The 27,938-nt window shown below is 39.1% G+C and overlaps 1 protein-coding gene across 8 annotated transcripts; it reads right to left on the bottom strand.

The window, feature by feature from the left end:
• Positions 1-136: 136 nt before the first annotated feature.
• Positions 137-27,938, bottom strand: palm3 (paralemmin 3). Of its 8 annotated transcripts, none has more exons than XM_068322293.1 (7): positions 27,682-27,938; positions 12,218-12,270; positions 9,209-9,289; positions 6,829-6,956; positions 6,314-6,383; positions 5,286-5,316; positions 137-2,997 (listed from the first exon to the last, which is right to left on the bottom strand). In XM_068322293.1, the coding sequence occupies exons 2-7, from the start codon at positions 12,260-12,262 to the stop codon at positions 2,015-2,017; spliced, it is 1,338 nt and encodes a 445-aa protein (XP_068178394.1). In that variant the 5' UTR covers positions 12,263-12,270; positions 27,682-27,938; the 3' UTR covers positions 137-2,014. The 8 variants fall into 8 exon arrangements, with proteins under 8 accessions (XP_068178394.1, XP_068178393.1, XP_068178395.1 ...); XM_068322292.1 differs by having other exon boundaries at positions 27,755-27,937; XM_068322294.1 differs by lacking the exon at positions 27,682-27,938 and adding an exon at positions 27,527-27,671.

Below are 27,938 nucleotides of genomic sequence, written 5' to 3'. Positions count from 1 at the left end.
TTCCCTTGGGTCTTATAAAAGCCACTTATTATTATAATAACAATAATAATAATAATGATGATAGTATAAAATTATTATATATTAACTCATAACAATTATTTATTATAAACTAAAACAATCACAAACACCACGTGAATTGTGTTTTCACCGATTTTATTCACAAATTTAAAGATTTCTTGTGCCAAAATCTTCAAACACTTGGATTATTTGTCTTCTCCTCAGGCTTATCATCAAGGTTGGCTTGGACAAAGCTCCTTGGAAGGATCCAGCACAACATAGTCAGGCATCTTCAGGCACTTCACCATAGAAGCAAACTCTTTCAGCTCTGTTTCACTCAACTCCCGTCTTTTGCTGAATATGCAGAACTCCTCAAATTTCAAATGCGGTGAGTTGAAGTTGAAGCTCAGCACAGTACAGTCCGAACAGGATGTTTGATAGAAGGTCCCATTAATGGAAATTTGACAGCCAATATTAAAGCTGTAGTTGGGACCTTCTATTAGTATATCAGAGACGTTGCGGATCAAATAGTGGCAATGCTCACCATCACGGTTGGTTTTAATGAATGTTGAGTCGATGAAATTAATAGTAGTGCTGTCGGATAATGAAACAGGAAGATTTGTTTCAATGATTTTCATGCTGTCTGCCACCAGAGCCCATTGTCCCTCGTAGTCACTTGGATTTATATGATCCAAAGGCTTGACCATGTCATCGCAGGATGGCTGAATCGCCAACTGAATGGATGGATGGCTCATCAACAGCAAGGACAGCAAAGTGATGGTTTGGGCAGCAGACATGTCTTTGTAGGTGGAAGTCTAGCTCAGATGAACTGCAGTCTTCAGTTGTTGGTGGTGGAAATTTAGAGGGTTGTCTGCTTTTGTAGTTGCATCAGAACATTCAATTTCACAATAACAGGTACAGAGTCCTTGTGTGCTCACTGATGGTTAAATAATTTAACACATATTAATTTTATAGTACTTTTTACTCACTCTTTTGTCATGTGTGACCTCATTGCAACACATATTTTAAATAGCAGACATGAACTATACGAATTTTACTGGTTCAGTATAAGAACCACTTGCTCTTCTAGAGCTCTTAGTAGAGTAAATGTATGTGTGCTAGTTGTGTTAGATGTAATCATAAAACCTTATGGACTCATTTACTGAGGACATATGTCACTAAACACACTAGCACTGGGTAAAACTGGTTAGAATTTGAAGGTCTGTTTGGCTTGACAGATTTACTTTTCTTCAAATTTACCTTGAAATGTGTTTCCAAAAAAAGTAAAATAAATAAATCGTGGAAGGAGAAATTAGGACATATCGATTGCATCATGTTCATACCCAGTGTTGTTTTTGAAATGACTTTGGGGCACAGCCACTATTTGAGGAAGAAACATGCTAGATAAAAAGCAAGTGCATTGAGCAATGTATTTCAACAGTCAGTTTAATCATTAAATCATTCATTTCAAAGGCGATATCTCAGATTCCAAATTTCACAGATTTGTACAATATATACAACCATGCAAAGAGCACTGCCAGAAGCTCTGGATCCTCTCTTCAAAAGCTCATCAGATAAAAATAAAATACATTTCATCCATTTCAGGTACTAAACTTTAAAATAATTGTTCTTACCATCATTAATATCATTCTTTATAAGAACACTGCATACATGATCCTGTATGTATTGCTAAGTAGGATAATGAAATGTAATAAAAAACCTGAGTAGCTCCATAAGACACATTGCCAAGTCTGGTCCACACCATGCCTTCCTGTCTTCATGCTGGAGACATCCCATTTGCTGCTGAATAAACCAAAACTCAAGTGTGGGCTGAGGGAGATTTAAGACGTATACAAGATGAATGCGGACAAAGGACAGAAGAGGAATGAGTAATAGTTTGTGGACATACTGATTTGGTAAAGTGATGGACGCATACAAAAAAGAGACTTCGAAAGCCTTGTGTTGTAAAACGTAAAATCAGAGAAATAGACCGAGCATGAAAGTACAGAGAGGGTATTTACATGACAGAACAGCACTGGCAGGTTTTGTGTTTGGGTATTTCATTATCTCCTCCCTGGGTAGCCCTGACTGGAATGTGAGTCTCTGCGCTGGTGGAAACATTCACTGCTGCCTCTGCTTGAGTATTTTGAGATTTGACCTCTGATAGAAGGGGGTCCTGCTCCTCTGGCCCTCCCTCTGTCTTCTGGTTCTCTTGGGGATCAGCAAGAGGCACGTCCTGGAACTGGTCATGTTGAATGGCAGACTCTTGACCTTTTGATGCTGCCTCAGCTCTCTCTGGTGACACTGCACCTGCACTCTCAGCCCCCAGCTCAGGGTTTGGATCAATTTGAGAGTATACAGGTATTGGAAGCATTGTAGAATCCTCTATGGCATGGGACAGGGGTTGGACCTGCACAAAGGAGGAATGTTCTAATTGTTCAAGTCCCGCATCTTTTGTCTCCCCTTGTCTGTCTTTAATTTCCTTCACACCATTCGGCATGTCTCCATCTGCAAACGCTGCTTCTGTCTCAGTGGATTTAGTTTTCTCACCGAACTCCGGCTGTACGAAGGATTCCAGATGTTTAACTGTTTTTATTATCTCCTCCTCAGAATCCCCTCTCTCGAGTCCTGCCTCTGACCTCGGCAGAAAAGCTTCCTCTGATTTCATGTTGATCCCTTGATCTTCTTGGGGATTAGACCCCTCGGGTAACTCATCATCTTCATCTGTGACAATCACACGTTCTGCTCTTATGACTACAGTTCCATCGTCCTCTTCTTGAATGCTGACATTTGAAAGCTGATATGGTTCTGTCTCAGAAACACACAAGCCCGGTTCTCCATCCATGCTAATTATGCCCTCAGAGGCTACAACTGGTCCGTTGGTGGTGGACTGACTCTTGGGAGCATCTACCTCTATGCTGCCTCCGCCGTTTGTTAGGAGGGCTACAGGTTCATCCACTTCTGGCCTGTGGTACATCTTCACATCATCTTCTGTCATGTCTGAAGGAAGAAAAACATGAAATATATCAGTCCTCTATACATCTTATTTACATGTTGTAATGCAGCTTACAAATAATTGTAATATTTGTCATTCATTACTGCTCATATAAATTGCAGACAAGGATAAAAAGTCATCTTAAGCAAGAGTTCATCCTTCACCATTATATACTAATACGGAAGTAACTTTTTGATAAAATGCAGCAGTCAATGCAAGGTGATTTTTTTTTAACCGTCATAACAAGTAGAAATTAAACAAAAATAGAAAAATTTAAAAATTTAAAATTCTGTGATGAGGTGGACATAAGATGCAAAGAACATCCATTAGATACTAATTAAGGTAACGTAAAAGATTAAAGTATAAACTCAAAGAATCATTTAATATGTTAGAACCCTTTTGTATATTTATTATAGAGTAAAACACCGACATGTTTTTTTTCCCACATGTGCACATATTCAAAACAGCAAGCATTTACTAGTTTTGAAGTATGTAGGTGTACACAGCCACGTCTTTCCTTATCATGAAAAGTGTCTGGAGGTCAGTGAATTCAATATATCTTTGTAGTGGAGTTGTATCCTAGAGGGACTGGAGTAAAATCGTAATGGGTTAAGAATGAACAAAAAAGATAAATGGAAGACCTTCAATGTCGATGTCAATAAGGCTACCATGCATTATTGATATCGACAGTAAGGCATGGTAGCCTTTCCAGACTGTTCATAGAAACTGTGACACCTCCAAAAAGTGAGCTGAGAAAGAGAAAGGTGGAGGAACTAAAATGCCAGTTGTCGTTTTTGTCATCGCTAACTTGAGAAGTGAAAGCCACCTCCTCATGATTAAAACAAAAAAAGTCCTTCCAAGAAGGAGAGACGTTAATGGAGGCATTCCTTGAAGCAGCTGAAACAATTTATTAATAAATAGTTAATGCTTTAAAACGAAAGATACAACATCTCTCCTACATAGAGCAGATTGAGAATAATCTGTTTGATAATTTCTTGATGTTTCATGTGCAATCCTTTTCGGGTAATTCTACAACTGCTTCACTGGAACTCTTCTGAAGAAGAAAATGAGATTTTGACACTACGACCCGACAGTCAGCTGAAGTCCAGAGCTCATGGACAGTTCTGGAACTTATTCAAAGAAGAAAAGTACCCCAACATGAGGAAATGTGCCACCTCCTTGACTGCATTATTCAGTTTCACTTACTTATGTGAGGTAGCCTTTTCACACATTAAGATAATGAAGTTCAAGCACTGTTCCACCACGACTGATGATCATTTGTAAGTGTGCTTGAGGCTGGCTGTCAGCAGCTACTGGTTGGCATATACATGACTATTTCTATTTAGCACAAGTCCTCAGAGTAAACTCAAGACATGACAAAAAATGCACATAATTAGTTGTTTTGTGTTGTGCAATATGGGATCATGACTTTCTGCAAGGTACAGTATATCAACATGCATTGTATATATACTGTAAAGAATATACGTATAAATAAATGTATGTTTTCATTTTTTGTAGCAGGTAGATCATTTTGATTTGGTTATTTTATAGTCAGCTTGCATGATGAAAAAGTGTGAGCATCCCTGCTGTATTGTTTTCCCTGTTCTGCACAACCGCATAGACCGTTTCTGAAAAATAATAAGTTCATGTATTCATTGTAACATTATTGGATAGAATTTAGAGAAAAAAGGAATTTAGCCACAATCAGGTCCACACTGAAGACTTGAAGACCAATAAAATTTCAGTACAAGTTGGTGCTTCCATTTCCTTGAAAAACAACCAAATGATTTTAATAATCAAATAAAGAGACATGAGTTATTAAAAATACTGAGTCTAATAAATATAGGTGGAACTGTTATGGAAATATCCTATGGAGATGATGACCAATCTTCAGAGGGAAAAAAAAATCACATTTCTGTGGCAAATACCAAATGTAGAAAATTAAAAATTCCAAAAGACACTACCACTGATCATATTCAATATAACTTGTATTTAATGTAGTGAAGCTATAAGGTACCGTTTGGAAAACATGATTTCAACAGTGTCAAGTTTTTTATACCGGGAGCATTAAAAAGAGGCTATGTGGTTGAAATGTGTTGCACGCCCTTTAGTGCTGAAGAATTCAATCTGCTTGAGTAAAGGTCAAATTAACTCCTGTACAGACTGAGAAGTAAATCAATATACAATTTTCTTTTGGCAGAGCTTACAGAAAGGCAATTTTCCACCGTTTCAACTGTACTTAATAAAGCAGAAAAACATTTCTTTCTGGAAAAGATTTGTGTGATCCACTTACTTGAGCCGCGCTCTCCCACTGTCACCACTTCCTGTTGGGTAAAGACAAAAATTAAAATGTATTGTGATTCAGCTGCTGTTTGTGCTGCATTGCTTGAACCTCTTGTGTGTTTGTAAATGGAAAGAAAAGAACCATATAAAATATTTCTATGAAATATTTCCCCTCATGTTGTCTAAATAAATAAACTATTCATATGCTCTCAACAGTCCAGAGAAGTACTGAATGAGTTAAAGAGACAACAGCAGTCTTTCAAAGGGACTGTGGTGATATTAGGTGAGAAAAAGGTCACAAGAGGGAGTGATTGAGCTAAAAATCCTCACATAACTTTTGAAAAGTTGAACCCTCTCCACAATCTCATAGATCATCAGCTTAACTACAGTACATCTGCAAAGAAAAATGGTAATCATGTTTGTGCCTGTCAATGTAAAGCCCACCAGAAGATGACGTCACATCCTTTGTCTCATTGGACAGCATTATGCTGTCAAAATCATGAAAAATCATCTGTACTTGCCTGTCTAAGTTACTAGTTATTATTGTTATTCATGCTCATTCTGACATTAAAGCACTGCTGCCAGGGCCTGTTTTATGTGCAGCATCTTCACACACCGGGAAGGGTCACACATTCAAAGTCACCTCCATCATCACCTTGTTAATCTGACATAAGAGCTATTAAACGTGTAATCATTTTACATACTGTATGTTTCAAAGTTAACAAGACTATGATCAAATTTAATAGCAGGACCACGCAGCAGGAAGTATAAAAAGTGCTTCCTACACAAATCAGAGGTAACCAACCACACTTGTACTTGGCTTGGCATAAGTGAAGGTAATTTCAGAGCAGATCAGGTGCTACATTGTTGAGGTAACAGAAGTGATTACAAATGCTTTTAAACATCAAAGATGTGTGTGTGTGTGTGTGTGTGTGTGTGTGTGTGTGTGTGTGTGTGTGTGTGTGTGTGTGTGTGTGTGTGTGTGTGTGTGTGCGTGCGCGTGCATGTGTGTGTGTCTGTGTGTAATTTGGTCCCCACTCGGCCATCCTCCATCTGTTCCTTCAGCTTCTCTTTCTCCACTTCCAACTGCTGACTTTGTGACTGCAACCTGAGACAGACACACCATGAAGTATAAAACACATGCCCCTAAAATAAGTTGATGAAAATATTTTTAAATGCTCAAATTGTTGACTGAATATTCATTTCACGAGCCCATGCTCAGTTAAGCTAACAATCAGACTTTTGTTTGTTTAGATTCCCAGAGGCCACGTGTATAAGTGTATAACGACAGTTATATACGAGTGTATAAATGACATTTATACACCTGTGTATAAGTGTCGTTTTAATAGAAAGCGAGAAAAGCGCAGTAGACTTCTCAAATACATTGACGACAGCAATGAGGTAAAGTCTGTAGGCTAGATGTCACAGACACTTTCCGCCTTGACTGTTTTGACAAATTGTGCATAATGTAGAGAAAGCTCAAACATAGCAATGGCAAAGCTGCATGCACAGTATATGTTATACACAAAGAGTCAACTAGTGTGACAAAATACTTTTCTATGTGCTTTTCGATCCCCAGGGCCTGGGAGCCCCACAGAGGTGAGTGAGGACTACGGGCATCTGGGGAGGTTGGGGATAAGGGCGCTCCTTCCATCAACCACTGGTCTCTCAGAGATTTCCTCTGCAGTGAGAAAGGAAGCAGAAAGAGAGAGAAGAATCAGTCAGATATGAGGATTACTCATTGTGATGACATTGAGGGTTTTTGGTTTCCTTTCAGGTTACTCAGCTGGATAACCCAACATCACAGACACGAGTTTGGTTGTTCTATGAATTAAGTATTTCAATTGATTTTCCAATACAAAACAAACAACTGTAACATACATGTAATACATTTACAATTACAAATACAGATGTGGAAAACAAACTTGATTATGTTGCATGTGATGTCATATATGTGTAAATGTCACTGGTATTTAACTTCAACGTCATGATAAAGAAGTCTTCCTTTTATTTTTACTTTTTTTAAAAATTGTAACTGTGAAACTGCAGAAACAACTATTAGAGACACCAACATCCAGTCAGTCAGTAATGAATAGTCTCAGATAGTCTTTGTTTTTAACATAAACACAGACATATTTTGATGATCAATGAAATTCAGTTAAGAAAGTCAACAGACAGTACTGAGCCAAATGATATGGCTTCATTTTAAGTACTGAACTGTAGTGGTTTAAAACGTTTTAGAAAAAAGCATGGGGCCAAACACAGAAAAGATTCTTCTGCAGTTTTTCCTATAACCCATTGTGTTAGATGGGGATTTGATGAAGTTGGAAAGTTGTTGCTGCTGGGAGACAAACTTCACACTACATAAATCAAAGCAAACAGGCAAATGTGTTTCCTATTACAGAACAATGAGAAAGTGAACACTGGAGAGCTCAGAATGATGTTGTGATGATAGTGGTTACGAAGGCATTTGGCAGACTTATCAAGCAAAGTCTATAATTATCACAGCTATTTGCACATAAATACATTCCACTTAAAGAAAATACCTGCAAGAACAAATTGACAACTTTAATAGACCAGTTGTACCTCCTCTCATAGGAGGAGTAATAACAGTCTGTAAACTGACTGAGTCACTAAGGCAGCCATGTTGCAACGAGTTGACCTTGATTCAAAAGCTTAGTCAGCCAGCATACGAGCAGCTCAAGTGCCTCTGAGTTAGATATAGGAATGCTGCTCTTTAGCCGGCCCTAACAAGCACAGTCCCGTTATCAGGGACGCTTTGGAAAATCTAATTAAAAAGGTGCCTGCGATTCTCAGTCATGTGGGTCATAGTAGAGCTCTGTGTTGAGTAAAGTCAACTGGAATTGCAGGAAACATTTGAAGACAAACCCCAAAGTGGGTTTCATCGACCTTTATTATGACTGGAGAACTTTCTCCACTCCTACTAGATTAAACATTTGGAACCTCCCACCAGCATTTCAGAGCTAAAGAAGCCTTTGGTTCAGGTGACACATCTTCAGCACTTTCTTAAAAGTCCGTTTGTTATAATTCAGCACAGAAAATAGCCACAAAAATGATTTGTATCAGAATTACAAAACTATACGCCCTGTACTTTAAAACAAAGCACTTACACTACTGTAAACTGTACAAAGCATGGTGTCTGCAGGTTTATGACACCTGAGATGAGTTTTCCCCAATTTATGGCCCCCATGGTTTCTAAATCTGGGAGTGGTTAGCCAGTGGCTACCTTCTTCAGTATAACAGTCACAGACTCTTGTCTTCTGCTGCAGAGCAGAACAAGCCCGGCTCTGTTCCCTTCTCTGTTCCTTTGCATTGTGCTAAACATCACTGCAGGTGTGTATATATATAATATGAAGTCGATGTCAAATATCAAAAGAAATATTTGCAATGTTTTCATCTCGATTTCTGACCTCACACATTAATTCATATCCATCGCATGAGGCACAGACTGACATTCACACACTTTCTCTTGCATGACCACACTTGTACAGACATGCATACCTGTATTCATGCAAACACATGCTGCAAATATTTCACACAATTTGAGGAATGTGCCTCAGGGCAACGGACACAGTCCAGCAGGAAGTGGAAACGCCATTGTAGAAATGATGTGAAAACAATAGAGCAGCTCTGTGACTTGCAGTGAATAAACACTCACATTAAACTGAATTCAGAAAAGGAAGGCTTGCCTCTAACCCTGAAAGAAACTGGCTGACCTAGAAAAAGCTACAAGGTTGTACAGTTCAGCTGTGTGTATGTGTGGGAAGAGGAAATACACTTAAATGCTATCTTCTTCCTATGGTGCCAAAATGGGTCTTCAGAGGATTTTAGCTCAAATGAGTTGTGTGAAAGTATGAATGCGTGTGAAAACGAATGTGACAGGATAAGTCATCCTATGTATGTGTGTCAGACCTTGAGCTGCTGTAGTCTGAGCTTCTCCTCCTCCATCTCCCTCCTCACTTTGTCCTGCTCCTCCTGTTTCCGACGCTTCTCCTGAGACAGAAAAGGAGGGGGAAAAGAGAAAATTCATAGAGAAGTAGAGAGTTTATTATTTTAATAATTTTCTTAGCATAAAAGTAAAAAGAAGGAAGGGGTGAAAAACTCACATGAGAAACCAGACAAAAAACAGCTCATGTGAATTAATTGACAAAAAAACCAACAACAAAAAAAACAAAGGGTAGAGTCCACAGTAAATAAAACATCACTGGGAAAAGGCAAAGCAGCTGGCCAACCATCTGTCACAAGGTTACTGTCACATAGACATCCCATAATGCTCAGAGCTGTTGTAAAGCGTGACTTTTTTTTTGGTCATTTTCCTGGTACCAGGTACATCTTGGCCCATCACGCTGCACAGTCAGGGAGTTAATTTAGATTTAAAAGGGGCTCAGAGTTTGTCTGCACAGACAAATTTGAAGTAAAGGCAGATGTATCCTCTTTTAACCATCAAGCAACAATAGAATGTTATTTTAATTTGTTGAAAAGAATATGTTTGCCAGAAGCTGTAAAATGTGTTTATTTGTGGAAAACATATTTGTCAAAAGGCCTTAAAATAAAGGTTATATCTATATATAAAAGTATATTATCGAAAGATGGCCTTTATGAGCCGTTACATTCACAATCCTCTTTGAGACCATTATGTTTAAATTGTTAACATATAATCACGTCATGGAGGAATAAGAAAATGTGAATAAGAGACTTTATGCAAACAAGATGCAAGGGAACACAAAGCTTTACAATTTTTTTCACCAGCTTCTCACGAAGGCTGCCACCAGATGCGTCTGCAGACGTTTACGATTGGCCGTGTGATCACAGCTAGAGAAATTTGACTTGAGATTCCAAAATAAGCATCTTAATTGGAATTTCACTAACCTTCGTCTGGTGTTAGCTTTCTGTTACCATTTCCGATGTTAACGGGTCGGTTTCGACCCGCGCTTTAAATCATCTCTAAAATACACTAAAAGCAATCATCTATCATCCAAATTGTTTCTCATCTCTTGGTTACATTGTTAGGCTTCCTTATCCATGAAAATATTAGTTTTAATGTTTTTGGTGTGGGCCTCTGGGCCTTTTTTTGTCAGTATAGCCCTCGATTTCAATTTTAAAAACTGGTAAAATGAGCCTCAAGAGAATCATATAAATAAAAAATAGGTTGTTGTGTTACCTGAGTATTACTGAGGGGTATTATAACACATCTCTTGAATAAATTTTTTTCATTTATTTTTCCATTTTAATATTATTAACTATAGTAACATCTATGGTGTTACGGGTCAATTTTGACCCATGTATATTTACTTCAAGGAAATGAAAAAAAAAGTATTTTTTTCAGCAATACAACTTTACTCTAAACACAAAATGAAAAGCAGAACAAGTAATAACACAAAATATAGATTTGCAAGGTCAAACAACCAATCAAGCATATGTTGCAAAATTCCAAATTCGAAAACTAATAAAAAACTAAATCAGAGTAAAAGTCTCTGTATGCAAGAACATTCATATGTATGTGTGTGTGTATGTATGTTTAGATTCATGTGTGGCAAAAAGTGACACTATTTGCGTGTTCTTTGCAGATATATTTCTTGCACTTGAAGCACAGTTCGTTTGTCTTTCTGTCCTTCCTGTTTGGGCAGACCTGACACCTCTTTCTTTTAGAATCAGATGGCCTGAATTGGGTTCTGGCTGTGGCTGGTGCGATTGGTGTTGAGGCAGGGCTAGCTGAGTAGGATGCTGGCGAGGATGCTCTTTGTGTTGCTGATGTTGTGGACCGAGTGGTAGGTGAGCTCTGCAGCTGTCTGACCAAGGCTGCAGTATCTGGGTCTCGGGGAACCCGCTGCCTTTGCTCAATGTGTGGCTTCACGAGGGAATGTCTGAGCTCCTCAAGAAACAATCTCCGCATGGCTTTTTTGGTTGAGTTCCACCCTGGGTGGATGTGGGTCCACAACACAAATGCATTATATGCAGACACATCAAGCATGTCGTAAAATACAACCATTGGCCATCTCCTGGTCATTCGCTGGCAAGTGTAGGTGGCAGTCAGCTTGTCTATGTTGTCCACTCCTCCTTTATTCTTGTTGTAGTCAAGGATAATTGTGGGCTTTTTATCACTTCCTGATGACACAGCTGCGTCTTTGTGAAGAGTAGACATCAGTATCACATTCCTTCTTTTTTTTGGACAGTATGAGGCATCAGACAACCCTCATTAGCATACAAAGATGAAACTCACATTTCAAGGACCCCCTTTGACACCCCCACCAACAATCGTTGAGGAGCCAGACGGGTTTCAAGGACAGTCGTTGGAATGTGAATAGCACTGACCACACCCCACAGGGTTAATAAGCTGGGACATGATCAGCCGCCCTCTGAACTGAAGAAGTCTATTGTATGAGATACAAAACGTCTTCAAGAACTTTCTTGACGTCGAGTGGATTGACTTCAACAGCTTTTGGATAACAATGACCTGGTTGACTGAGAACCTACACAGACATCTGACATGCCCGACTTCATTTGTTTTTGTTTCTGTGCAGGTAAACTGGAAAACAAAAATCCAAAATGAGATTCCACTAAAGCTCACACGACTAGGAGATGAGCTGTCTGTCTGACAGTGCACTTATGCTATCAGTTTTTGCTCTAATTATTGCTTTATAAGCTTATTTTATAACAGGGTCGAAACCGACCCTAGCACCACAAAGGTAACAATTTCAACCAGAGCATTTTATAATTTAGTGAAAAAAATTTTTTGGATATTATTTTGTTGTAATAGAAGTACCTGACAAAGTCAAAAAGCCTTGATGCAATAAACGCATTTTTGTGGTAGTTTTAGGAATTTAAAATCAAGAACGGGTCGGTGGCGACCCTAACAACAGACGAAGGCTAAAGAAAAAAATCAATTCCATGCAGTGTTTGTGTGTGTGCGCTTAGACTCACGGCAATGACCTCCAACCGCTGTTTGTATTTCTCCGCCTCATCCATCCTGACAGCTGTAACACAAGAAGACAGCCATGAAGGTGGGAGACAAGAGATTAAACAAATATGACAGCATTTTCTTTCTATTGCGATGGTCTAATTCTGTGGTTTTAGAAAATTGTTCAGTTATCTTGATATCTAAAAAGTGCCAATAGTCACACCCCTCCTACATGTGAGGATATACAGTAGTAGCAAGCCCAACAGCCACTGCTATTTTTAAAGCATGTAATTGGACAAATATGTTATCAGAATGTGCCTATGTCTGCAAAACCAGCAGGATCCACATTCCTGTCCTCTCCAAAAAGTATGCCCCAGATCCCCATGAAGTCTTTAGTGTCTATCATAAGACAGCCTCAGGCATCTCAAAGAAAATGAGAATAGGCATTTGTTTTCCCCTGCAGCTGACACTAAATGGGACAATATTTGAGCTTCCCAAAACCCAGAGTTACATGAAACAGCATAGACTAGTCATACTTAGCATCCAGCTCACAACAGCTCAGTCATTAGTCAGTTCCTGCCATCGGAAGCCACAAGTCTGCTCTGAGAAGAAAATCTTTCTCACAAAAATAAAAATAAAAATCACCTCAGGAGAGAAACATTTCTTTTAGTCCCGTATGTGATTCTGCTGATTTGGTACGAATAATTCTAGTCAAACACTATTACAGAAAATTAAAATGAGGCTTTTAAGCAACGATTGCAACAATCCTTTCAGTAACTAACAATCCCATGTGGTATGTTAAGTAAAAAAAGAGAGACATTCAGCCATCAACAATTGATATTTCACTAGGGAGGAGTTCAGAGCCGTGCAATGCACTTTGTCAGACACAAATAACGGGCTGTCAGAGTGGTTGTTGCTAATCGCCATCACGGAGCTTTGAAGTGCAAAACGTGTCTTTCCAAATGAGAACCTTTTCAGACGTGAGACCTGCCAAAGGTCGTCGGTGAGCAACGGACACAGAACGATCAAGTTGGTGATGTTTCCGATTTCTGGCCTGAAGAAAACTCAGAGCAGATGCACGTGTTATTCCTCCAGTATGGTAGATATTTGTTGGCCTTGCGAGGTGATTTAAAGTACTAAGAAACTTCCCTTTACTAACACTTAAAGAAAGCCTTCAGCATCATCATGTTGAGGGATGCATGGCTGGGAAAGAGGATGGATGGATAGAAAGCATACATTAGTATATACTGTAGTATATTTGATTGTATCAGACAGACTGAGAGAAAAGGCAAGGTACAAAGAAACAAAATCTCATTTTGCAGTGTTTTGAATGATTGAGGGTGCAGTGACAGCTTATAGTGTAAGCCTCCATGGGGAGTGGAGGCTTGTGTCTCATCAGGGCTCCAGGAGAGTGCCTAGAATAGCAGCTAGAGATAAACAAGCAAACACAAACAGAGGCTTTGATGAGGAGGTATTGAGGGGCTCCCTATAGACACACACTGTCTTTGATAATTAGATATGATGCAGGACAGTAAAGAAGAAAAGGCTGACAAAGTCAAAAAGTTAAAACACAGAGAAAGTCAGGATGGTAGGGGAGAAGAAGGTCAGAGGAAGAGAAGATGATGAGGGAATAAGGTAATGTTGGAACTTGTTTACGAAGTAGGTTGACTTGTGACACATAAAAAACAAAAATGAAAAAGAATGAACAAAAAATCTCCAAGAATCACAAAAACAAGGACAAGGTGTAATAACTGCTTTTGTTCTGATAAAATGTTACGGTCATGTAACAATAGTAAAACTACTAAATGGAAGAGCATGATTAAAATTTTGCATGTTTACATCAGTCAGGATTTTCTATAACTCATATCTGCTGTTCATTTGACAGGACCCACATTATAATATCAATCAGACGTGTCATAAATGCAAAATCTTTACTCTGGCCATGAATTTTTGCACCTTAACTGTGAATTTTCACACGTCTCCCACAATCGTCTTGTGGTATTCAGAAAGCACGGCAACCCACAGCTGTGCTGGGGAACCAACAACAACCACAGTGAATCTATACACTCTGGTCTGTTAATGGACATTGCACCTGATACATATCAGAACCAAATGACAAAAAAATCTGGCTCATGGCTATGAAAAAAGCTCAAATGCTCCTGAATTTAATGAAAGCGTGTTTCACCTGGAGAAATTAACTTCAAGTTATTCTTTATATATCTATTTAGATATGTTTGGTGATGTAACATGCTTCCTTGTCACTGTACATATTTTCTCTGATTAATGGTTTAAAACCTGTTAAGCGCTGTCCTTCAATTATTCTCTCTGTATTGTGCAAGTTCATAAAAAATTAACCTAATGGCACCAATGACACACATTATATCTGAACACTCATTCAAGTCTCATTCCAGCATTACCTGGAAAGATGATATGAACAATGCTTATAATGAGAAATTTCTTGTGAGCTCGATTTGATTTCGTTTTAGATTATTTTCCTTTGGTCGACTTTTACGTGGGCCCTGATATTGCTGCATGACAACAATCTCAAAGCTGTTCGATCAATAGTTTACCCCGTCTTAAATGATAGAAGTAGAGGTCATTTATCTGCCTTTTTTTTTTCATGTTGCTCATTCTGGAGCTACAAAAGGCTAAACAAACCTTATACCATATGAAGCACCTCAATATAAAAGTTTAATTTGTTCTGTGACTGAGCATGTAAGTAAACCGCCTTTCCCCATTTAAAATAACTAAAATCATTTAAATTCATTCCACCCTAACTCTTATAATCCTGGAAAAAAAAAAATTGACATGCATACTTTGCATAATTTCATTTTATATAATATATATGTTATGTAAACAATGATGACGTATGAAAAGAAACACAGAAGTCAAAAGCACATACACGCTACGTCTTTACTCAACGAAACAGAACAAGATCTGGTCTCAGCTGATGTTATTTCCCGCCACCAACTAGAGGTCGTGTCCCAAAGCAAGGCTCATGTCTATGCTCAACCGCTCAACTTCTATGTTGAGCAGCTCGTATCTCCAGGTTCTACTGTATGTTGCTCTTCTAAAAATCTGTAGACAGACATGGTGGAAAACCTGCAGTATTATCCTAACAATGTCATTTCATGTTACACCTCATGACTCACATATCACACATGGCATGCAATTAACCGTGTATAAAAATGAAAATGGGACAATTGGATTTTGTAAAATCTTTGCGCTTGAGTAGCTGTGGAAAAAAATAAAAAATAAACCTGATGGTTAGTATTTCACCTGGAAAATAATTCAACCATTTCTGTGAACTAAATGATGTTTAATTCGCTAATCCTTGCAGTTCTAATTATCACGAGCAGAATCTCAAAGAGACCTACAGAATCGTCAAAGAGCAACAATCCTCTCATTGAACCCATTATGTAAGCTGCATGAAGCTTCAGGTCAACGGGAGAGGGGAAACGGGGTCATTAAAAGGTCACATAGTGATATTTTTTTGTGTGATGATGCAATGGTGTTGCTGTTAAACAGCTAGCCGAAAAAAAAGTTTCTCCAAGAAATTGGGTGGTGGAAGTGAGGGGGGATTATCATAAAGACAACAGAGAGAAAGAGGACAGCAGGGCAGGACAGCCAATTGCGTGTCATCACATCACATACAATACTGTCAGCACAAAACTCAATTAGATCAGAGCAAAGAAAATAAGGTTTCAGGAACAAAATGTTATTTTGACTGGGACTAAAATTTCAGGGCCTGGAAGAGACAGAGCATTCCAAGGCAGCCAAATTGAAAGAACAAAAATGCTTCCGTTCATATGTTTGGGAACAGGAAGAGCACAAACACTGCTGTCCTCCAGACGATCACAGACATGCAATCACAACGACCCTGATCTCTGAACCAGAGCGTCTTCCGCTGTCGCCACGAGCAATCGCTCAGGAAGACTCTGACGTAACTAGACATGAAAAAAACCCAGTAAACGTACATATATAGAAGTTCAATCAGAGACAGGGTAATCAAAGATGCAATCACTCTCTAGCATAAAGGATGGATGGAAAGAGCTACTGTAAAGTGTTTTTTCATCAGCTATTGATTTTGAGCTACTCTACAGACTCTGCAGCAGAAATTGCATTATTGGAGACGGATATGCTGCTTATCCATAAAGAAATAAATCAGACACACAGCGGGAGAGTGTGTGTTTGCTCAGTTATGTGTGTAATGTATCTATGTCTGTGTATATTTGTATGTGGGTGGGTGGGTGGGTAGTACGGGTGGAATAAGTGAAGCTTGGACGTCTTGCTGCAGCAGCATAGAGCCAGGTTCCTTTGATTGACAGCGTAGGTCAGGGGAATAAAAACACTGCATTCCACCACTCTGTCTCGCTCTCGTCCTCCATCTGCATGCATGCATGTGCGTGTGTGTGTGTGTGTGTGTGTGTGTGTGTGTGTATGTGTCTGCATCAGTAAAGGACAGAGAGTCAACGTGAGATACGTGCGTGCCTCCCATGTAAAATGCAAACGTAGCAGACGTGTGAACGTGTTGGACATTATTAAAGCCAACAAGTCGTTTAAAAAGACTCACTTTACAGGCAGATGGTGCAGGAGCTGAACCTGTGAAGTAACACAGATCATCAAGTAATGGGTGAGTCAAAGAATCAAAGATGCCTTTATCCGACCAGTCTTTCAGGTAATACACAAATTCTCTGTTCAACAAAAGGTAGACTGGTTCAGACCTTCGTCCTCAGTACTCAGTATGGTGAAGAAACACATGAATCCACAGAAAACTCACAGCAAAGAAGTTTAAAAAAAATGCTTTAACGGGCTACAAGGTAACTTATTAATTCCGCAGCTTTGACTACCTGGCAGTCTAATTTCCGTGACTGTCAGCAAGTCACGCTGACTCACGCTGATTAACACAGTCCTGCATTAAAATGAAGCAAGGGGCTGTAAAAAGAGATGTGTTGTTTGAGACGCCGCAGAGACGCTAAATATAATGCAGGCTGTCCTGTTTGAATAATGGAACACTGAGTGTAAAGGTGAATCAGCTGTCAAAATACAATGCTTCCCAGGTATACGAGTGTCGTGCCTGGGGTGTCCTCAGCCTCTTGCCAGTAAGTCCGCTGGGATAGGCTCGAGCAACCCCCGTGACCCGCAAGAGAAGAAGAAGCAGATAAGATGAGTGAATAAAAGAATGAATGGTTAAGACATTTGAGAAAGTATTTTACAACTCACTGCTGAAATTATATGTAATCATTACAGTATACATTTTATGTAACTTTTTTGGGCATTGACATAAATCCTAGGCCTTTGCTTCAGAGCTTTCAGTACATTTTACCATAACTATCTGACAGTTTTTATAACTAAAGTAATTTCTATTACAACCATCAGAGGACTCATTTCAAAGCAGCTTAAGCATTCATGTTCAAATCTTCGAATCACCTGGTTATGATCGCAAACGCACATGCAGTATATAATGACATACCTTATGTATACATATAATTAAAAAGAAAACCCAAGCGCTATAAAAGATATAAAGAACATTGAATGGTATGCATTAAGTTTGCAAGCATCGTTTTTAATGCTATCAGACCAGTGGGATTTGCTTTGTATTTATTACTTTCATTCTTATTATGCTCTTTTTCCGCTTTTGCGAGTCACGGGGGTTGCTGACGCCTGTCCCACCGAACTTACAGGCAAGGGACAGGGGACATACCATGAAAGACAAACAACCACGCACGGGGAGAACATACAAACACCACACAGAAAGGATTCGAACCAAGAACCTTCTAGCCTTGAAGTGGGAGTGCTACGCCACCGTGCAGCCTTTCTTACAATCAATCTTTTCTTTTCTTTTTAAGAATCAATACAGTTACACACAACACCTCTTTTCAAGTGTATCAAAAATATTGTTTCAATCAGTCCAAAACCCAGATGGTTGAAGTAAAGCTCAACCTTTGCCTAAGGCTGATACTAGCGGAAGGATTTAGGGTGAGAAAATTAGTTCCTTAGCCATTAAGCTAAGTAGCAGATCAGAAGTGACAGCATGGCAAAGCCTAAATTAAACCTTCTCATCCACTCATCAAGATCAGACGAGCCTACAGATTAACACGGCCATCCTGAACATAGATAGGCACGGTGAAACTGGAGAATAATGTGCACAGCAGTTTAGTTGAGTCATCTTGGTCCACTGAGTATGATTAGCATGCAGGATTTTCTTTTGAATTCAACCAAAAGAAGTCACATTGTAGTACTGAGTCACATTACATGCTTTTACGAGCTGTTTTGGATGTGTCACTCAGTTAAGTTACAACTATTGCCTCTTAAATCACATTCAGAGAGAACTCAGCTGAACTTAACAAAGATCATGTTTTTCTGCACATTTATATGTTGTATGAAAAATATACATATATTCAGTGCATATAGCAGGGGTCACCGCGGTCCAGATCCGGACCGCGTGATGGTTCTCTCCGGACCCGTGACCACTCCACGATAAATTCATGAGAGTAGATTTTCTTGGAGAACTTGTTCTGACGATCGCAGCTACAGACGGCGGGCAATGCTCCTCCAGTTATTACAGTAATAGCACCACTCAGTTCAGCCAATCAAAGTGTTTATTTACCTGCTCCGTCAGCGCACCTGGACTGCCATAGCCTGAGTTTACTGTTACAGCGGCAAAATAAAAAATCTTTAAGTGATGGGACATTTGTGAAAGAGTGCTTATACGCTGTTGTTGAGAAATTATCTGAAGAAAAACAGAAAGATGAGATGTGTGAAAAAAATCAAGCAAATCCCAATGTCAGCACACACCACTAACACACACAAGAGGAGGGGACATATGTGCAGCTATAGAAGAGATGCTGACATAGAGAGACATAGACCTGAAGCGGGTTGTCTCTGTCACCACAGATGGGGACATGGTAGGAAAAGACAGGGGGGTTGTGCCCTGGATGTAAGAGGACAACCCAGGTACCATTCCTTACCACTGTCTCATCCATCAGACAATAGTAATGAGCACAGCGATGAAACTCATCAACTTCCTTGGGACATCTTCAGCATTGCCTGCTGAGAGGATTTCTGGAAGCTGTTGAGGAAAAAGCCAATGACCTGCTACCGCACAACAACACGAGGTGTCTGAGTAAAGGCAATGCACTGGAATGGTTCTTGTCTATTTGAAAAGAAACGGCAGCTTTTTAGCAGGGCAGGAGTCAGAGTGCAGCACAGTTTTCACTCTTTTTGCAAGATGACTATAGGATGAATATGGCTGCCTTTTTGGTTGACATTACATCACATCTCATTGAGATGAGTCTAAAGCTTGCAGGGCCAGAATAATTCAGTCGCTAAACTTCACTTAAAGGTTCAACAGCTTTGGCCTTAGGCAGCAGCTCCTCCTGCTAATCCAGAATCCAAGTATTGTTCTCGGTTCACCAATGAACAGCTACATGTCTCCATGAGAATGGCACTGAGTCCATTCCAATCAAGATTTAAATGACTGGCAGGCCATTCTCATGCCTCTTTCTCTCATGAAGCAAGTTGTGTTTGCATTTTTTCCCCTGAAAGAGCCACTTTTTATTTTTGCTTTCTGAAGATGATAATGTTTTTTTACTTGAAGCATAGGCCTTCAGTTCTTTAGGCTGCGACCTCTTTAATTTACGAGAAAAAGGGTTCAGCTCTGTTTGCATTTTATTTTTCATTCCGAGGTTTGCGTGTGTTCTTACTTTAAATGTATTAGCCTGCATCTACTTTTATGTATGGTCAAAGAGCTAGATGTGCACTCAGTTAAATAATATCCTGCATTGAAAATTGATAATAACTGAAATTGTGGACATAGACACAAACTGGACTTGGGTTCGGACCTTTTACTAAGAGGAAATTTTAATAACTGGACTTCTGCGACTTTCAATTGAATACCCCTGGCATATAGCAACACAAATCTTCGGTTTTGGATAATAATCATCATCTAATAAAGACCTGTTAAAACCTGAGACAATTGTGTCAATTGAACTACATATAATAAAAAATGATAACTTGATAACTCATTTATCTACAGCTCTATTTACTGAAAATACAGTGTGCAGACAGGAGAGGAACAATAAGTTACAAGCCAGAGGGGAAATACCAGTTTTTAGCCCTCAGGTGGAACGTCAAATGAGTTTGAGCTAGGCTTTGCAGATGAGTGAAGATTACAGGCCAGCTTGGTACTTCAAGGAACACAGAAGACGATGTGGTTGAAGGCAACATCACCCGCTCGTTCAACTCAATGTCATTACAGCCTTTTCACAACACATTTAAGTTTGTTCACCAGTACCAGCTACACAGATGATATAATGGACTAAGATTTTGCTCAACTTTTTGCAAGAGCACGGACAAGTACTCACAAACTGCTTCACCCACATTAAAGAACGGCAGAAAAGTTTGAGAAATGAGAACATGCAAAGTTAGCATGAAAGAAATAAAAAGAGACAGGTTAGACACAGAGACATCATATAAATAGAATAGCCTGGAAGGAATCAGTGGTTTTTAACGAATGAGAGCACATGAACAAGACAAAGCTGTGTGAAGTCAGTGATGAGTGCTTCAGACACCTTTTGACAAGTCCTGACAAGACACTTCAGGCTGTGACACAATATAATCATTCTGCCTACAATTTCACCAAAACCAGGCTCACACATCAAGTTCACACTGTAATGCCTTGCACCATGTGCCAGTTTCCATTTTGTCTGTACTTTCCATGCACACCAATCCAGCCAAGTTTTTACGAGGCTGGCCCTAGTAGTTCAACAGTGAGCTCAGCAAGAAGAACAAGGATAGTAAACACTTGAATAAATTAATGAATGTGTTGTTTCTGTTACAGGCTTACTATTAGTTCTGGATTCAGTTCGTCCCTTTCATGAAAGTTCACGTCAGTTTCATAACACTTCAAAATGCTGTTCCAAAAATGCCGGAGAAGGAAAAGCAACAGTATTTTTGGTCCAAAGCAGCTCCGTCTCTTCTTGTTCCAGACACATACACTCAGTGTGGATATCCAATGAAGCTTTTGGCTGCAGGTTATTTGTTCAGGCTGCTCTCACCATGTTTTGCATTGAAAAGAGGTTCAACGGTGTTAATGGAAAGCAGGTTTTGGTATTATTGCAGTTGCGCAGAGTAATTAATTATATATATTTTTTTTTTTTTAAAGGTGTGAGCTTCGTATCGCTGAGAGGCCAGTTCATTAAAAAAATATTTGTTTGTGATACGGTTAATGTAGTACAGCTCAGGAATTCTTTTCTTCCCAAATTAGCCCACATTAATGCTGGAACAGTATCAGTAAACCACAGGAAAACTCTAATTTTCATACCTTTAAGTGATTTGGCCTCTTAGACCTGCTTTTTGGAGAGTTTTTTTTTTGCTTCCACATATGAATCAATGTTGGAACCCTCCTTATTGGTAAGGAAGTGCTTTTAAAAAGCACTTTAAGCGAGGGCATTGGCTCACCTCTGTGATGTCTGTATGTGTGTGTGTGCCCAGGATAAACATGTGTGTTTGTGTTAAACAGGTCTGGAGAGGAATGCAGAACTGGTGTAATCCGGTTGTGGTTCATTTTCTCTATTGTCATGGAGTCAAAAGCCTGTAGGCCTGTGTGGTGCATGGCCTCATAGCTCAGTTATGCCAACACTGATCATCTCACACAACTCAGTGCAGCCAAAATCACTATGTCACAAAACCACAGGAACAAAACAATACACATTACAAATTTCTGCTGGTAAATGTAACTAAACCATCAATAAGAATCTTCTCTCAGTTCTTTGCAATAACTTGAAATACGCACCTCATTCCCGACAACCTGATACAACCTTGTGTTTGTATAAACTACACTGCAAGGGTGCTGAAGCAGTCACCTTGGAAATGTCTGTACATATATAGCTTTTGTCTTTCCTTTTTATCACAAAGGACAAACTGAAATCTAAACCATCAACCCTGAAACTAGAGACGTCTTTTAAATCGGGCCATGAAAGATGAATACGCATCGAGTTGAAACACAGATGTAAGAAATGCTTATTGCAGCGATCATGCCACCAAGGAGTATTGATGAAAGAGACAATATCCAAATCCCACTGGATGACTCATGGTCTGAATTTCCATGCAAGTTTTGAAACATTTCTAAATTTTGTGGAGATGTTGAATCAGTACCCTTTCTGATAATATGTAGTACGGATTCGTAAATTTCAGATATTTGAATCAGGTCACTGGCCTTTAGCATTCCCAGGACACAACAGTGTGTGGTTTCATTAATAATAGCACCACTAAGGTTGAACCAAAGGGTCAACAGACTGGTAAATAGAAATGTCTCCTCTCTCTATGGCAACACAGTGTGTTCTTCAGGTTTGAGTCAACACCCTAAGGTCACATCTGAGAGCCGCATGATGCCCTCTCTTGACCTGAGTCAGCAAATACATGTCGTCACTCAGTGACCTAACCCTCAGCATTCCATTCACTTCTCACAAATACACACTGATGCTGACTTTTTAGGGATTTTTTAAAGTTGTAAGTGACTAGTGGAGTCACACACACACACACACACACACACACACACACACACACACACACACACACACACACACACACATACACACACACACACACACACACACACACACACACGGCTGTGTTAAAACATGTCCCTATCTTTTAATTGACTAGACAACCACATAACATTTGAGATTTGTGGGGGAGGGTGAAACATCAGACAGATTCCTGGCATCTACTGTGACATCATCTTCTCTTCCACTCTCACACACACACATGTGCACAAAACAAAATATGTAACCAGAATTTTGCATTCAAATTCTAATGTGGACAAGTAGTCCTCACCTCAGACATCGTGACCTCACAACCAACAGTCAGTAGCTTGCCTGATTTTTGTGAGATCTTGAGGTTATATTTTTCACTCCCCTTCATTTACTCACATATTGGGGTAAAAATCTACTGTAGTAAATGACTGTCCATCAGAAAAAAAGAGTCATAGGTTATCTGGATTTCAACATTTTAGATTAATACGTAACCTAATTTGCCAGTTAATCTTTCAAAACAGTTCACTAATTCACTGTATTTCAGGGTCCGTCTTCAGGTGTCATCTAACAAAATGTTCCTGTGTGGTCGCCCTACATTTAATACATTAAACAGCAGGGTATGACGGCATAAACTAATATTAATTCAGCCATCAATTTCAGTCTAGTAAAGTTATACAAAAGTTAAAATGCTTTACTTTAAATTCAGTTTTATATAAAGTTTTATATTAAGAGCTAAAAGTGAACCAATAAGCTCAAAATAACAAAAAACAAACATTGCATCAGTACAGAGAAATGCTACACTGTTCTTGTTTATGTCGATGTGTAACACATCTTATGGTTGCATAGCTTTTGAAGAGTATTTCTGTATTTCAATATTTCTGTATTTCATATCCAAAAGAGAGAAAGAGAGGAGGAGAGAGCAAATTCTAGGGATTCATCATTCACTGCAACATTTAACATTTATGCCACAACCCACTGACATAGTTTGAAATCTGCTAAAATTGTTTTTTGTCTGCAGAGGTCCCATATCTAAAAATGCAGATCCAGGAAACTAAACTGTTTTCTTTTTTCAAACGTTCGCTGAACCAGTTTAGCTTTGGATCCTCATTGTTTCTAAAACCTCACTTCCAGTCATGCCTGGAGCCCTACAGTAGAATATCATCTCTGCATGTGTAAATACAGACTTCAGTGTGGGTGGAAGCAATAAGAGTGCATGTATATCAAAATTGGTAAAAGCTATATAAGTAAATCACAAAGCTTATTTTTTTACAAAATAAGCATTAGTTGAAACGTGATGTGATTTTTTAAAAATTAGAACGCCTAGAGATCAGTATTGATTCGATCTATTGATCATTAGATGACGCTGTTGCAGGACAGGTCTTTCTTATTATTTTGTCAATCCAATTTATGTCAAAGATAATCAATACTTCATGAATGGAAGATTTATTTCGCGACAGATTGCGTTAAATAGGTATGTGTCTAAATAAAAATGCTATGGCTTTTCTTTATTTCTTACTTTTGAAACACACTCATATTTAAAAGTGACTTATGACAACTTAAAATTGTAATGCTGGAATAAACTGGAAAAAATAAGATTCTAAATGCTAAGAAGCAAAAAAAACCTAAAATGTTATCTGATCCTCAGAGACTCAGTTCTGTCTTAGTTATCTGACTCTAACCTTCACAAGTACAACACAATACTTAACTGTTTAATCATTGTTTGCCAATTAATGGATCATTGTTGGACTCAAAAGAAGGGTGTGTGTAAAACAATAAAGGGAAACACTTTTCTATCTTTCAATCTACAAATCATTGAAAGTAAAATCAATAAAACGCCCAGACAGAGAGACAGAAGGTTAGAGCGTCGTATGAAAATTACAGTCAGTGTCTAAACAAACAAAACACAAAACCACAAGGAAGTGAAGACAAACAAAGACAAGAGTAGCTAAACATCAGACCAAAGTTCTACCTTTAAAAATACTTTGCCAGTATCTTTATGCTGGCATGCTGAGAGATAATGCAGAAACAATGAGATGAGGTCACTGAGAGTCAATTTAGCATTTGTTTCAATTTGAGCAGATATCCGAGCTTTTTCAACCGTCTGTCCTTCCTAACTTAGCGTGGCAAATTGGTCCTTTAAGAAAGAGCATATCCAAATTGCATAAAAATTTTTACGATGTGCCAAGTTTGTTTCTCTCAATGAAAACTAACTATCATTTATCAATTCCAGCAGGTTTATGTTTTCTCTCCTGCACTGAGAAAACCTTTTGTGTGGCCTGCGTCTCACTGAGCCATCTTTGTTCACCTGGTGTCTGAGACTAATCTTCTGTACAGCCATAATAATAACAGCCTAAAGCAGTGTGTGTTTACGCAGCCTGCACACAGTCTAAATGTTGGTAACCTGACAAAAGGTAGTTGAGTTTAGCTCTGAAACTCCACACTAATGTTACGTTTGTGAGTCGGGTAATGCTTGACAAACCCGACCTCCAGCTGTGGGTTTAGAATGTAGAATGTATTAGAATGTAGTTTAGAAATTAGCCGGACAGTCGTCTACCACATGGCTGAGATGGCAATTGGTTGGTTGTTGGTTTCAGTTTTCAGTCAGAGAGGCTGTCATTACAGGCAGGTATTTAATGCAAAAATAACATACTGATGACTTGTCCAAGAAAAGGTAGGCAATGCACATTTCCAAAGGACTCAGAGATGATGGAAATGCCTGCAAATTATAAACCATAAATCATGTCAAAGCTATAAAAATCAAAATCAAGTAAATCTTTACTAAATGTGAAATTCTCAGTTATTTTATGAGTAGTGATCACAAGGATTTAGCACATATTAGTTCTTGTGCATCCCTAATTTAAAAATAGAAATTAACAAACAATGTAAGGGATGGAGAGATAATGTAGAGACAATGAAGCAGACAGGATGTTCCCTGCTGGAAACTCATCCATCATTCGATTTGTCCAGCAAAGAACGCATGTATTTCATCATTTATGTCCTTCTGTCTTGAGTCTGACTCCCTCCTGTTCTCTCCAACATGATTTAAAAAGATCAAACTTGCTTATTACTGGTGTCAGCAACTACTCTGTCTTCAGCTCTTTTATCTTTTTTTCTACACATCTCTTTTCATCTTTTTTGCATTTTTGTACATTTGTAGATTCAAACCAACATTCGTTGCAAGTGACTAGCTAGATATATAAAGCACATCATTTAAAAAAAATCAAGATGCAAAGCAACAAATTGGCAAGAAGAGACAGAATTTTCTTATCTAAAATTAGCACATTCAGTACCAGTGGTGGTCAAAGACAGGCTGGAATATCTATTTATTAATAACGAAGAAATAAAGACCAAGAGCAAGAAACTCATAGATAACATGTATCATCAATGATGAGACAAGTTTTAGTACAAGCAAGGTTTACTGAAGAAGTTCAGCAGTTTACAAAGTCCAACAAACGTAGCAACAAACCTCTGCAGAAGAGTCCCGAAAGTTCTTTGACCGTGATCTTTTTAGTGTTAGGGTTACTCTCCTTAAGGAATGAGCTCACCATCAGCCTGACTAACCCTGACGTGAATCAGTTATCTATGTGTTGTGCTGCTGTGTCCCTTTTTATTTAGAACAATATGTGATAGACAAAGGACCAAGCGTTGTGCTATCTATGTTTGTGGAAGTAGATGCGTTTTGTGGTCATTTCCATTCTTCCATGGAAATTCCCAACAAGCCCATTAGGCTGTGATCGCTCAAGCATTGTAGGCATGGCGCGTGCAGTTAGAAGCAGCAATCTTATCAGTGCCTCTATCCCACAGTGGCCAAGATTCTTATTCTGGATCCAGACAATGATCTGGACCACCACCAAAAGTGAATGGACTGTTCCATACTCTCTCAAAAAAATAAACCGCAAAAAATGAAGAAAAAAGAAGTTCCAAACTGCACCAAATATATAAATGTCATTGACATATAAACAATGAAAAAGTGTGCAAGTCCTTACTTATCTGGGCAACGCTGGTGCCAATCAGTGTGTTCAGCCATATGTAGATGTTCGTGTAAGGTTGTAGAGCAGACCTTTAGTTGTGCACATGGTAGACATGGAAAGTCAGCCATGCATGTTTGCTTTATCTGATATACAGAACATGAGCATGTGACTGCATTGTGTGTTTGTATTGTGTAGTGCCCTCTGAGTGTGGAGTTGGTAGTTAGATGCAGCAGCAACAGCAGCCAGAAATGTGTCAAAGGATTAACCTGCCATCTAAACCATGCATCATAAACAGCTGTAAATGCCCTGCGTACTTCAGGGTCACAGACCGAATTACGTAACTCACAAAACTTTGTTCGTGCATCAAAAACACTTATTGCTACGACTGTAACAACATCGCGGTATAGCGTTATTTCACAACTTAAAAAACCCGGATGTGGTTAGGAAAAAAATCCATCCGGATAACTGAAATTGGTTTCTCACCAATGAATGACTTTTTTGGTTTAGAGAGGTTAACAGAGGAGAGATAAGTCAATAAAGGCTGACTTATCTCTAAGGGGAATGTCTGACTCACTTAAACACATCTCAAGGCGATTACCGACCACCAAGGTGTTTTATGGGTAATGGAGGAAAATGTTCACAGTAATTAGGTAGAAAAACACTTACCTGTTCAAACTTGGCCACTTTTTAACTTATGTCCAAATAATCGGAAAATGGAAAACGAAACTAGGTTCTTTTAAAGTAGGGACGTCCGAAACACACAAGCTAAATAAATAATGTGATAAGAATAATATAAAATACGACACAAAGCACTTTTCAACACCTGCGTTGCCTCCGCTTTGAAATTCAGTTCCGTAACTTCCACAACTTTCCGGCCGTCCCGTGAACGTCGCTCCACTCGCTGCATTTAACAACGTTTTACCGCTTCGCTAAAGTTTGTTTCCAAGTGAAAAGAGACGTAGAACGCGTTCTTGGTACCTCCTGCCGTCGTGCCTGGACTCGCCACTGAGGGGTACTGCGGAGAGAGTGTCTGTTACCGGCCGGCGGTTACCTGACTCCAGTCATTCGACTCACAGCCTCCAGACAGCAGCCTCAGGTTTCCTGTTTGTCACTCCGCAAAGCGCGACCAACAGGTCGGAGCGCTCTGCTGCTGTTCAGGCATCGATACGGTCCATCTGCTGGGTGAAGCTGCGCTATGTGCGTCCACCACCGGTGAAGGCTGATGTGTGACTGTC

Source organism: Antennarius striatus, chromosome 8, assembly GCF_040054535.1.
Source record: "Antennarius striatus isolate MH-2024 chromosome 8, ASM4005453v1, whole genome shotgun sequence".
In the NCBI taxonomy this organism is placed as follows: domain Eukaryota; kingdom Metazoa; phylum Chordata; class Actinopteri; order Lophiiformes; family Antennariidae; genus Antennarius; species Antennarius striatus.
Note: the sequence above shows the minus strand (reverse complement) of the source record. Positions and strands in the feature narration are given on the sequence as shown.

Excerpts from the sequence above, each read along its gene's own strand:
- palm3 (XM_068322290.1), bottom strand. The coding sequence starts at position 26,280 with ATGGTGAGCTCATTCCTTAAGGAGAGTAACCCTAACACTAAAAAGATC. Across the intron at positions 12,271-26,198 it reads TTCGGGACTCTTCTGCAGAG|CTGTCAGGATGGATGAGGCG; the intron begins GTTTGTTGCTAC and ends CTTGTGTTACAG. Across the intron at positions 9,290-12,217 it reads AGCGGTTGGAGGTCATTGCC|GAGAAGCGTCGGAAACAGGA; the intron begins GTGAGTCTAAGC and ends TTTCTGTCTCAG.